Raw genomic sequence first — 12,180 nt, 5'->3', positions numbered from 1 at the left:
GAACATTTGCTTGTTATCTGAGTCTTTGCACATATGCAAAGACTCAGATAACAACACAATGAAGCGCTCGCTTGCATGCAAAAGTCACTCAGATCCAGGTGAGAGATTAGAGTTTGGAGGGAAGCGAAAACCCCCACCTGCATACACACAGTAGGGAACTTTAGAGTGCATTTATGCTGATTTACATTCCCACAGTTCTGCTCAAACAATATTAGACAGAAAAAGGCCCTTTGACCAGAAGAAGAGAGGATAACAAGTTTTACAGCTAAAGAGGCCAATTAAAAAAAATAAATTAATACATGTTAAAAAAAACTTTTTTCACAGAGAGCGTAGAAGCAGACAGAGAAGTTTGATGATAAAATGAAAGCACTGAATGAATGAATGAATGTGTTTTTTGTTATTGTATGTAGAACTGAATTACAGTGTCCCTCCTTTAAAAATTGCAAACAACCATGCATACATATATATTTGCATATTTACTCATTTACTTATAATTCACCAAATAAATAGATTAAATACACAGTATAAACAGAGAGATAGATGTCAGAACAAAAGAGCTGTTGGTGTTTCAGGTGGGACTGGAGGAAACTTATTCACCTCTTTTTTCCTTCTGTCCTCTTTCTATCATTTTTCCTGTGACATCTTTACATCTTTTCTCATTTCTTCATCTCATGTCTCTGTTATCCACCTACTTTCTTACTGGTGTCACATCTTCCCTCTCTGCTCTGAGTCATCCCTCTTTATATTCTCTCCTTTTCCCCATGTCCTTCTCTATTCCTTTTTCATTTTCCTTGTCCAATTCCATCTTATAATATTCTCAGTCAAACTCACAGCCTCTCGGAACAATCAGTCAATATGATCTGTCATCAAACATTAAAGCCTGAAGGTTAATATTACAACAACTTCTGAAATACCTTATATAATATTTTTAAAGATAATACTGATATTAAAAACATTTTAAAAAATAATAAAAACAAAGTGGGCTGAATGAAATGTTTAAATGTTTGTGGTCAAAGTAAATTATTGTATTTGTGTGTAAAATCCCAGTCATAAAAAGAGCAGCCCACAATAGTCCACTGTTACTATAATGTATCTTTCATCAAACACGCACTGATGTTAAAGCACAATGCCAGTTTGACTCTCTTTGATAAGCCAACAGCAGGAGAACCCATTATACTAACAGAGATAGAGATAAGCACCTGCTAATCATCTGCAGGCAGACTGGAAGTAAAACAGCTGCTGCAAACTCAAGTTTGGTCAATGATCACAAAAAATACTCTACAGCTTTTGCCATGACATTGAAAATTGAGCACAGGTGCTTCCTGTTTCCACTGATCATCTTTCAGTTAAAATGTCTTGATGCATGTAGAATCATCCAGTAAACCCCAAAAGGTTGATTCTGTTCATCTGGACATAGCGTTTTCAGTGGGAGAAACATTTCATCACTCATCCAAATGACTTCTTCAGTCTCAGCTGACTGCAGGTTTCCCCAGTCTTATAAACAGTACATGAAACTAGCACCACTGAAAGAATGAACATTCAGTGGTGCTAGTTACCCTGTTATCAGGATAAGACATTGCATATACAGTAACTATGAGACTTTAGTAATATCACACAGCATTAGTCCTGGCTTACATCTGGAATTGGGCACCAACTTTGCAGTGTCCACCCACTGCTCGTCTGCCACTGTGAAATTCATGGATGTTCCATCTTTTCAAAATATTGTAAATAAACAGCAGAGCAGAGAAGAGATAGCACACAATGGGCACCAGGAAGTTTTTAATTTGTCTTCCTGTCTTACTGCTGTGTTTTACACTGAGTACGAATGACCACATTTACACTGATAAATTGGGTTAGGGTACATTTTTTTACCTTAACCCAATGAAAGGAGTACAATGTTTACAGTGAAACTGATACTAATATTTCCATCAGCAATATAGCAAACATCATGAAGAGGAAAATGCTCATTTGACCTCTTACCAGCCGTATCAAAATTAAGGAGTCGCATTTGGCTGCTGGGTGTATATTAACATGCCAGATCCTTATTGATAGGGAATGATCTGGACATAGTGCTATAATTACTGATCAATCACACTAAATAAATTTGAAATGAACCAAACTGAATTAATATAAATAAAGTACAAGATCTCTTAGTCAATATACTGAACTGTGCCTGACAGAGCCACACTGGTCTCCAGCTCTTAAACAAAGCCAAATCTCCCTTTTTAGGGTGAAGAGGGAGAACAGCATGTTTGCATGTTGAAATGAGCGGGAGTTACGTCAAAGTGGGAAAGTCAACATCCACAGAATCCATTTTCATTAGAAGACATTAATGCCAAATGTGAGACTAACAGGCCACACCTCCGCAGGAGGACAAAGTATTCATTTTGTGTGTTAACATTTTTTCAAGCCGATAAAAAAAGGTATCATAACAGTAACAGTAATAAAAATATCAAACACTTTATTAAAAAGTAATAATGATTTCAATCAAGATTATAAGATGTACTAAACAGTAAAACAGTCTCGGCCGTTGTGTCCTTGGGCAAGACACTTCACCCGTTGCCTACTGGTGGTGGTCAGAGGGCCCGGTGGCGCCAGTGTCCGGCAGCCTCGCCTCTGTCAGTGCGTCCCAGGGAAGCTGTGGCTACAATGTAGCTTGCCATCACTTGTGTGTGAATGTGTGTGTGTGTGAATGGGTGGATGACTGAACAGCGGCAGCAGTGTAGCATCCCAGCCACACTGCTGCCTTCATCCACATTTCTTATTAGAAAATTAACAGGAGGTAAATGTGGTCACAGAATGTCTTTTCCAAGCCACACATATGCATAGACTCAGATAAACATCCAGTACAATGGGCTGCTCATGTGCACAAGTCATGTAGCACCAACAAACTGATGCAACAATAGGAGAATGTGCAGCACCCACTGGACCAAAGTGCACATATAGAGTGTCCTTTTAGAAAAGTACACACAGTGTTTGAGTGAATTTATGCTGATATACATGCCACAGTCTGACACAAATAATATTAGCAACAATTTCCTTCTATTCCTTCTATTCTGCCCTTGGTACTTCTCCAGCTTCTCAATTTCCTTCTTCCTGACGTAGTTGTCATTCTGTATTGCTACGTCTATCACTATAGCCGTCTTCCTCTGCTTGTCCACCACTAATATCACTATTATGTCCGGTTGCTTAGCCATCACCATTTTGTCCGTCTGTATCTGGAAGTCCAGCAATATATTTGCTTGGTCATTCTTGACCACCCTAGGGGTGTCTCCCATTTTGACTTTGAGAGTTCCAGCCCATACTCAGCACAGATGTTCCTGTACACTATGCCGGCCACTTGGTTATGGCGTTCCATGTATGCCCTGCCTGCTAGCATCTTGCACCCTGCTGTTATGTGCTGGATTGTCTCAGGGGCATCTTTACACAGCTTGCACCTGGGGTCTTGCCTGGTGTGGTAGACCCCAGCCTCTATGGATCTTGTGCTCAGAGTTTGTTCCTGTGCTGCCATGATTCGTGCCTTAGAAGTTATTTTGGTAACAGAGATAAACATATCCATATGCTGATCTAAAATTTCATTTTCTGTTGTTTTACTTCTATTTGGTGTGAGTGCAGATACAAATGTGTACCCTCAAACACTTACATGTTTGCCTTTCTAAGCTTTACTTACGACTATCTTCTTTTTTACTGAAGAGGTACAGACTCCTAGGTTTAATTTTCCTAAACTGTTTTCTTTGTCAGCCTATGGAATTACTTCTTGCTGCCCTAACATTAATTCTATTGAGAAGTGAGATTAAAACCTTGGAAAAAAATATGAGGCTTGGTATACTATATTGCCAAAAGTATTCACCCATCCAGATACAGCTTGTCGTGGAATTTTAGTTAATAAAATGCAAACACTTGATGAGTGTCTTTGAAGACAAATAACATTCCACAGCACTTACACATAGCCACATATCATGTTGCAGGTCTATATCTTCAGCTCATCCTTGAACCGAGAGATTTACAGCTTTGTTTTTCTCTAACAAAGTCAGGCTCATAGAGGTATACCTTCTGAGGCCTCCACTAGTGAGGCAACCCTCCTAATACTGGAGATTTCTTCACTTGCAAATACACCTTGAAAACCTTACGTGCAATAATGCTAATGTTTCTATTCTTCATGTCAAATAGCTGACAAGCAAATCTGGAAAACCTGCAGTTTCCATAATGCCACACATCATCACTTTCTCTAAGACTTGGCTACATGCTGTTTTTAAAATGATTTTTAAATAATGTAGAAAATAAAGCAACACACTGTTTATTCACCTCTGAATAAAATAAAAATAAATTTGATAATAGAAATTATCAAATAATTTCCTTTTAAGCATCACAAATACTTGATATTTATTAAAAGATCATAGTTTGTACAATGGAATGATCAATAATTTTATCAAACTCTTTACAGGTTGCCCAGTGTGATCTCCTCTGAGAGGGTCTATCAAAACATACAAAGTTAAAGCATGACATACGCTACTAGTTAAAATACAGGAATTTCAGATTTCTTCTGATTGTCACACAACAAAATATATGTATGGATTGTACTTTTTTCATATTTTGTAATCCTGTAGATACAAAGATACAATGCTGTGAGTTAATTTTTTTAAACACTGTATTTCCATCGATTTTTAAAAATTTCTTAAGCTAAGGTATAAAGGCAATATTTGTAAGAAAGTGCAGTTTTTCCCAGTAAGAAAGGTCTATGGATTTTTTTTTAATAGTTAAAAAACTGTTCAACAGTTTCATTCAGGATGATACTTGCAGTATAGGGGAGGGGCCTACACAGCAAATGTTCATCTGATTTGATTAGTAATCAAATGTATGCAAGTTCAGTGTTTGTGGCCAATGGGTTAGTGTTGATAAAACTTTAGGAGGGTATTAGTGGCTTGTGGGCCAATAGGAGAACATGTACAAATTTAAAAAGGGCCACTTTGACACTGGTTCAGTCATTGAAGTAGAAGGTAGTAGTAAGGTCAGCAACAGTGATGACTCACCTCACTTTTCTTCTTCTTGTGCTGTGGCTTGGTGAGTATGTATTTCTTCAAATTTGTTACATATTTATATTAAAAAAAAACATGTTTTGGGTACGAGTCAATTACATTTTTGTAATTACACAGCAAATAGTTTCTGAGCTTCTTTGAATTTCTCTCTGTGCTGCTCAAATAGCACAGAGTGTCTTTTCAAACAAGTGTGTGCATTCAGACAGGTCTAGGCTGCATGAATAAAGAATAATAATGCTGAATATGCATTTGTTTTATTTCACCAACAAGTAACAGTTTGTCACTGCAGGTAACTCACCTGTTTTCATCTCTTAAGATTAAATGTGCTGCTTGTTAAACAACTGTTGTAACCAGTCCCTTGATGCCGGATCCTCTGTTTCAGGTGTCACACTGAGCACAGCAGTGGATCTGCAAAAGAGAATTTATAATGGAAAAGTCTGTGACGAAAGTGAGCAACGGTACCATGTCAGCCTGTCAACCGAACCTGATGGAAAACCCGGTTACTGTGGTGGCTCTCTGATCAGTAAACAATGGGTTCTAACTGCAGCTCACTGCAAGAAGGATCCAATGTGAGAAAAAAAAACTGTTTTTACTGAGCAAGTTACCATGATATTTATATATAATTCTGGAAATATTTATTATGAAAACTGTGCTATAGTTGACATAACATTAATGACAAATTTGTTCCTAATGAAGTAAAAACTAAAGTGCTTTTAGCTGTTACTTCACATCTGTAAATGTGAGGCAGCAAGTCCATGCAGTTATCTATACAGATAAATACATTATGCTAAACTTGGAGGTGAATGTTGTTATCATTCCTTACAGGTATGTAGTTGTAGGTGTACATCAAGGTCAAGGAACAGCAGTGAAAATTGACCAAAAGAACATATTTCCACATGATCAAAAAGATGACATCATGCTCCTGAAGTTACCAAACGCTATTACTGGTGTTGAACCTGTTGATCTTCCTACCTGCAAGGATAAGCACAATAAAAAGCCTGAAGAGTGAGTTAAGGTTATTTTAATCCTTTTAAATCTTAAAAGTTACATCTATGATGTAAGAACCAGTTTTCGATACCCACCCCTAGTAACGAGACAGGGGGAAGCAAAACTGAATACACTGACATGAGACATGGACCTCCAAAGTAAAACAGGAAACAATCCACAAAGGCGCAGATTTGACACTGAACTAAACCTACACAAAGTACGAGGGCACAAGACATAAAACCTAAGAACAAAACCCTAAACCAGAATAAACTGAAACATGGAATTAAAACAAGACAATCAGAAGACATAAAAACCATAATACATAAAAATATAACAAACTGAAAATGCTGGGTCAAAATGACCCAGAACCGTGACACGTTATACTGTACACATTAACATCATTAACAACATTAAAAATAGTATTTCTGTGTCTTTTAGACAGTGAATTTCATTCAGCAAGTGGAATATGAAACATGAATGAATATAAAAGAGGACCATTTAAGAAAAATAATATAATATAGTAATAATAAACATACTAATACCAGTTTAAAATAAATGATTATCATTTTCATTCATTCCCTCTAAAGAATAACTCTGTACTCTGTAGTCTGTTTGTAACAGGCAGCAGGTTTTTGTCCTTCCCAGGTTTGTATGTCTGGAGTTTAACCTCTGGCTCTGTTTCCCTTCTTATTTTGGTAGTCTCAGTGTGTGTTGTGTTCAGTTTTGCTCCCCCTGTTGTTTGCCTGATTGAGTTCACCTGTGTTACCTCATGTGTCCCATCTGCCTGATTACTTTGTGTGCATTTAAGTCCTTTGTTTTGTACTTTTGTTTGTCTGGATCTCTTTCTGGCTGTGTCCTGTTTGTCTGTTGCAATAGCCGAGCTAGTATCGCCGAGTACTCTATATTTAAAGCTGCTTTTGAGTTTAGCCCTGGATATTGGATCTGCCTGTCACACAGTGCATTATGAGAGTAACGGGTAAATAAGTCATTACGGAAAGAAATGGGATTCCTGTTAAGGCTGCTTGACTAAAGTGAAAATCATACAACATATTGAACTTCTAATCTGTCTTCATAGAGGTGTCCTTTAACAAATATGAATTTAAAAAACAGTGAATAAGCTTTGAGATTGTATATAAGATCATCTTGTAGGGAAGTCATGGAATCCATTACCCACAACTAATAAGCAGGGTAATAAGAAAATATAATTTGATATAATATTATAAATGAAACCATGAAAGCCACTTACAGTGTTTGTTGCTCTAACTGATAACACGAGGCTCAGTGAAACAAAAAATGTATCCAACCATGGAACGGTTTTCAGAACGGGACTTAGAAAGGTTCAAACAAGTTAATGCAGCAGGAGAAGATGGTTATCACGCAGGTCAGGGCAGTAGTCCATCAACAGGATGACATCATACTTGTGAAGTTTCAAACCCATGACTGACATTATACCTGCATCTCCACCTGACTGACATCAACGATAATATCACTGAGCCTGGATCAAGAGTTAAGATTCCTTGTTTTGATTTTAGGAGTTACATCCATGACACGCAGTGAATGACAATGAAACACGTGTGGCAAACAGTGATGTGTGATATCTGAACCCTCACAGTTACTCAGAGTTAGTAGCTGTAGCTGGACTGGAAATCCCCAGCATGCAGTGTACATCATTATGATTTATTATTTTATTCTGTGTTCACAAGACACGTGTGGATGTGGAATTAATTTGTGACAATTTTTTCTGTTTCTAGAAATGACGTCGTTCAGGTGGCAGGCTTTGGGAATTACCAGGTAGATAAGAACAAGAAAGAAAGTAAGAATAATTTTTCTTGATTAGCTCAGTTTATTTTAAAATCTCATTTTGGTTTCTGTGTTATTATAGTTATATTTAATTTGTATGAAAAAAAGTTGTTTTTTTTGTTTTTTTTTACAGTGTATATGTTTAAATGCCAGGTTCCCACCTTTTTAGATGCAGTTTTTTTTAAGAAAACATTTTGCTTGAAAAATATTTGAATTGTTTGTAGAAATAAAGGAAAAGATCATTTTCCTTAAGATTTTAGTTTTTGAAAGGTTATGAATGACTTTTGTTCTTTTCTCTAGTCGATGGCCAACCACCTCATCTCCAGTGTGCAAACATGCATGTTGTTGACTGTGAGCCTACCAGAAACGCTCGATGTTTTTCAGATGTGCCGTATGACAACAGGCTGTGTCTGAAAGAACCTAATGTAGATATACTTCGCGTAAGTTGACTGCTAACATTACTGTATATCATCTCTGTATGTTTTAGATCTTTTGGAAGAAACTTGAACACAAACTATATTTTTCTCTCTCAGGGTGATTCTGGTGGTGGAGTGATTTACAACAACATGATTTATGGTGTAATCAGTGGCAGTGGTGTACGTGCCTGTACTGGACCAGCTGTTACTGTGAATGTCTGTCCTTACATGAAATGGATAAACCAGATAATTTATCCATAAAGTAATGGAAAATAACTGAATGAAAATAACATTCAGAATAAACAATCATCTCTACATGAAACTTGTGTGCTGTGTGTTGTTTCTGCTCTAGAATATCTTCATGTTAACTGCAAATTGTGAACCTTTTTCTTTGGTCTAAAATATTGTGTCAGATTTGCAGCTTGTGTGTGTTTGAATGTGGTGTCAGGTGTGTAGCAGCTCATCCTGTTGTTCAGAAACTCTCAGACTCACACTGTGAAGATGCAGAAAGGCTTTCTGATCAGACATGCCACCAATCAGCTGCAGGGCCTGAACATGATAAACTTCATGAATCAGAGCTGATTGTTGAGGCTGAAAATGTTTACGTGGAGGCTGTTGGCTCATTGGTGGCAGATAAACTTTTCTTTTAATCACTGAGCTATAGAGAGCATTAAAATAAACACAGTAACTATCAAAATAAGTTTTGTTGATAAAATACATTTCTTGAAATTGTCCATTGTTTTGTCCCAAATCTAAACAATGAATCCAGTTTTCAAACTAAAAACCGTGTTTAAAAAATACCCCAAAACAAAAAAACTAAAATAATTTAAATTAAATTGTAGTTCATGGAGACATATGTATTTCATATCTCATAAAACGTCTAAATTCATTTCCATCTTATCTTCATTTTATACTTCTAAGAAAAAAGTGAATAATAGACGTTTCATACTCACAAAGCTCATAAACACTATTGCTCCACCAGATGTCGCTGCTACACAAAACAATTTCACTCTACTGCTTCTCTTTTGTAAATGCTGTTCTAACTACTCTCATGAACAATAAACTGAGAATGTGTTCCACCTCATCAAAGCTCTGAAACATTTAGTTTTTTTAATATATTGATTGTTATCAAATTAATATGAAGAAGAGCCGACTTTCATCATTTGAAAATAGGTTTCAGGATTTCATCATGATTCAGTTTTCATATGAGGCTGTGCTTTCAAATTTAATTTGAAATTGTACAGTGACATTTCAAAGTAGATATCACTAAATCCTAAAGTAAACAATTTATTTTAAATTGAATCAAATATTATCTTGCTGAGCAATAAAAGCACAGCTCAAAGACTTCTAGCATGAAGCATCAACGTGAAGTTTAAATGTTGTTTGTTATTACAATAAGAGACTAACTTTTTTTGAACACTTCAGTTTTCTCTCTTGATGCTTCTGTTTGTTTCCTCCTCCACTTGTATTTTTCTGCACTTCAGTGAATGTGCATAGCGCCCTCTGTTGTATGTTTGACACATCTGCACTGCATTGTCATGACATGAAACTGTGCAAAGGTGGAACATGAGCAAAGGAAGCACATGAAGTGAAGAAGCTTCTTGGATCAGAAGTTTAACATCATCCAGAACCTTAAAGAAGTGAAGTCGCTTTCTTTCCAGGCTCCTTAGACAACCATGACCTGGATGACTGAGAACCTACAAATACACATGAGCAGCAGTTTATTTCATGTGGACCCGAGCAGTGCCCAAACCAACAACCAACAATATTTAATGTACCCTACTTAAGCCAATCAGCAGTCTACATCTGTTTCAGCATCAAAAACACAACCACACCTTGAAGAGAGGTGAGAGATCTGCACACCCCCACACACACCGTCAAATGTAAACACACATCACACATGATAAACATGGATCATAACATATTTGACTATTTATGTAAAGCCTGGCACTAAACTTCTGTCATGCTGCATTTACTTTATATACATAACATATACAAAGCACAATAATTAAGCTGTTAACAATTAAAAATAATAATAATAATAATAATGGATTCGATTTATATAGCGCTTTTCAAGGCACCCAAAGCACTTTACAATGCCACTATTCTTTCACTCTCACATTCACACACTGGTGAATGTGAGAGTGAAAATGTCTTGTATAAGTATTTGATTTTAAATACACATTCATTTATGCATTGATGTTTCAAAGCAAGACTGTGCCTGAAGGGGACTCCAATACAAAACATTTAAAAAGTTAATTATGTAATTTAAAAAAAAAACCCTCAAAAGAATCAGCTGTCCAGTACTCATTACTTCAGCTTAAACTTGTTCTCGACGCAGACAAAACATAGCTCATCAAGGAAATGGGCCCAAACAATCCCATCAGTAGCCACTCTTGAAGGTAATAAAATAGAGTTGGTTCACAGATTTTATTTTCAAAATAAGTTGTGTTTCTCTTTTAATACAAAGCAATATTTTTGCCTGTGCTGGATTATGGAGAAATTCTGCTTCTGCTCAATGTCTTCGAATGGTTGATACTGTGTCTCTGAGGTTCATCACTAACCCTAAATTTGGTAAAAGAGCTTTTGTCCATTAAGCACCCTCGGCTTGGAACAAACTGCAGAACGAATGGAAAATGACTTAATTCATTTCATTAAGTGCTTTTAAATCTAAACTACGAATCCTTGAAGTCCATAACATGCAACTGTTTCAATTAAAATGATTGTCATTTTAACAGATTTTTATTTTTATTTGAATTTTATTGAATTTTGCTGAATTTTATTGAATTTTATTTTTTCATTTATTTTTGCATGTGTGTTGTTGCTGCCTGTGTTTAATTGAGTAATTTCTGTAACTGTGAGACACTTGCTGCTGCCTATCGTGGCCAGGTCTCCCTTGAAAAAGAGGTTTTTAATCTCAATGGGGTCTTCCTGGTTAAATAATTGGATAATGTATTTGGAAAATACAAATGTTCCAAATTGTATAAGTTGATCACAGGAAATATTTCTTAGAGCAGATTTTAAATAAATGGGGACATAAAAGAGGTTGGCTGAAGTGAATAAATAAAGCACTTTGGTGGTAACACTCTTGATGCAGCCTGTCTTCAGTGATCGAGGCCTTTGAACCTCTGTGCACATCTGTCTGTGGAGGCGGGGTAAGGGAAAATAAGTTGCTACATAAAATTATGATCTTCAGTTGGACTAATGTCGAGTGTAGCTCAATGTATGGGCCTCTTTCAGGACTGTACAAATGCATAAATATGAATTATTTATAAACACCTTTTGTAATCGTATCACCAGACCTGCGACCATATGTTCTGCAAGGTGGTTGGTGCCTGCCGTGGTGGTAATCCCCGAACCAAATGGTGGACACCAGAGGTGAAGGGAGCTACCAGGCTGAAGAAGGAGTCCTATCGGGCTTGGTTAGCCTGTGGGACTCCGGAGGCAGCCGACAGGTATCGACAGGCCAAGCGGAATGCGGCTCGGGCAGTGGCTGAAGCAAAAACTCGGGTGTGGGAGGAGTTCGGAGAGGCCATGGAAAAAGACTTTCGGACTGCCTTGAAGAGATTCTGGCAAACCGTCAGGCGTCTCAGGAGGGGAAAGCGGTGTTCTACCTGCACTGTGTATAGTGCTGGCGGAGCGCTGCTGACGTCGACTGAGAAAATTGTCAGGCGGTGGAAGGAATACTTCGAGGACCTCCTTAATCCCACTGACACGTCTTCCGAGGAGGAAGCAGAGTCTGGGGATAAGGGGAATGACCCGCCAATTTCCGGGGGCGAGGTCACTGAGGCAGTTAAACAACTCCTTGGTGGCAGAGCCCCTGGTGTTGATGAGGTCCGCCCCGAGTTCCTGAAGGCTCTGGACAATGTAGGGCTGTCCTGGTTGACACGCCTCTGCAATGTTGCGTGGAGATCAGGGGCAGTACCCGTGGACTGGCAGAC

At 37.5% G+C, this 12,180-nt stretch overlaps 1 protein-coding gene across 2 annotated transcripts; it reads left to right on the top strand.

Annotated features, from left to right (window-relative positions):
• Positions 1-4,984: 4,984 nt before the first annotated feature.
• Positions 4,985-8,779, top strand: LOC146572103 (serine protease 1-like). Of its 2 annotated transcripts, XM_085278592.1 has the most exons (6): positions 4,985-5,061; positions 5,419-5,605; positions 5,862-6,041; positions 7,775-7,836; positions 8,124-8,263; positions 8,357-8,771. In XM_085278592.1, the coding sequence occupies exons 1-6, from the start codon at positions 5,022-5,024 to the stop codon at positions 8,498-8,500; spliced, it is 753 nt and encodes a 250-aa protein (XP_085134718.1). In that variant the 5' UTR covers positions 4,985-5,021; the 3' UTR covers positions 8,501-8,771. The 2 variants fall into 2 exon arrangements, with proteins under 2 accessions (XP_085134718.1, XP_085134719.1); XM_085278593.1 differs by lacking the exon at positions 5,862-6,041 and having other exon boundaries at positions 8,357-8,779.
• The last annotated feature ends 3,401 nt before the right edge of the window (positions 8,780-12,180 follow it).

This window comes from Mchenga conophoros, linkage group LG6, assembly GCF_057382185.1.
Source record: "Mchenga conophoros isolate Kocher_MC1m ecotype Shallow Benthic linkage group LG6, M_conophoros_male_GT1.1, whole genome shotgun sequence".
NCBI lineage: Eukaryota > Metazoa > Chordata > Actinopteri > Cichliformes > Cichlidae > Mchenga > Mchenga conophoros.
This window is presented reverse-complemented; position numbering and strand designations above follow the sequence as displayed.

What these genes read in the sequence shown, in the direction of transcription:
- LOC146572103 (XM_085278592.1), top strand. Translation starts at nt 5,022, where the DNA reads ATGACTCACCTCACTTTTCTTCTTCTTGTGCTGTGGCTTG. An exon ending in TCTTCTTGTGCTGTGGCTTG is followed by an intron (nt 5,062 to 5,418) that starts GTGAGTATGTAT and finishes CCTCTGTTTCAG; the next exon opens with GTGTCACACTGAGCACAGCA. An exon ending in CACTGCAAGAAGGATCCAAT is followed by an intron (nt 5,606 to 5,861) that starts GTGAGAAAAAAA and finishes CATTCCTTACAG; the next exon opens with GTATGTAGTTGTAGGTGTAC.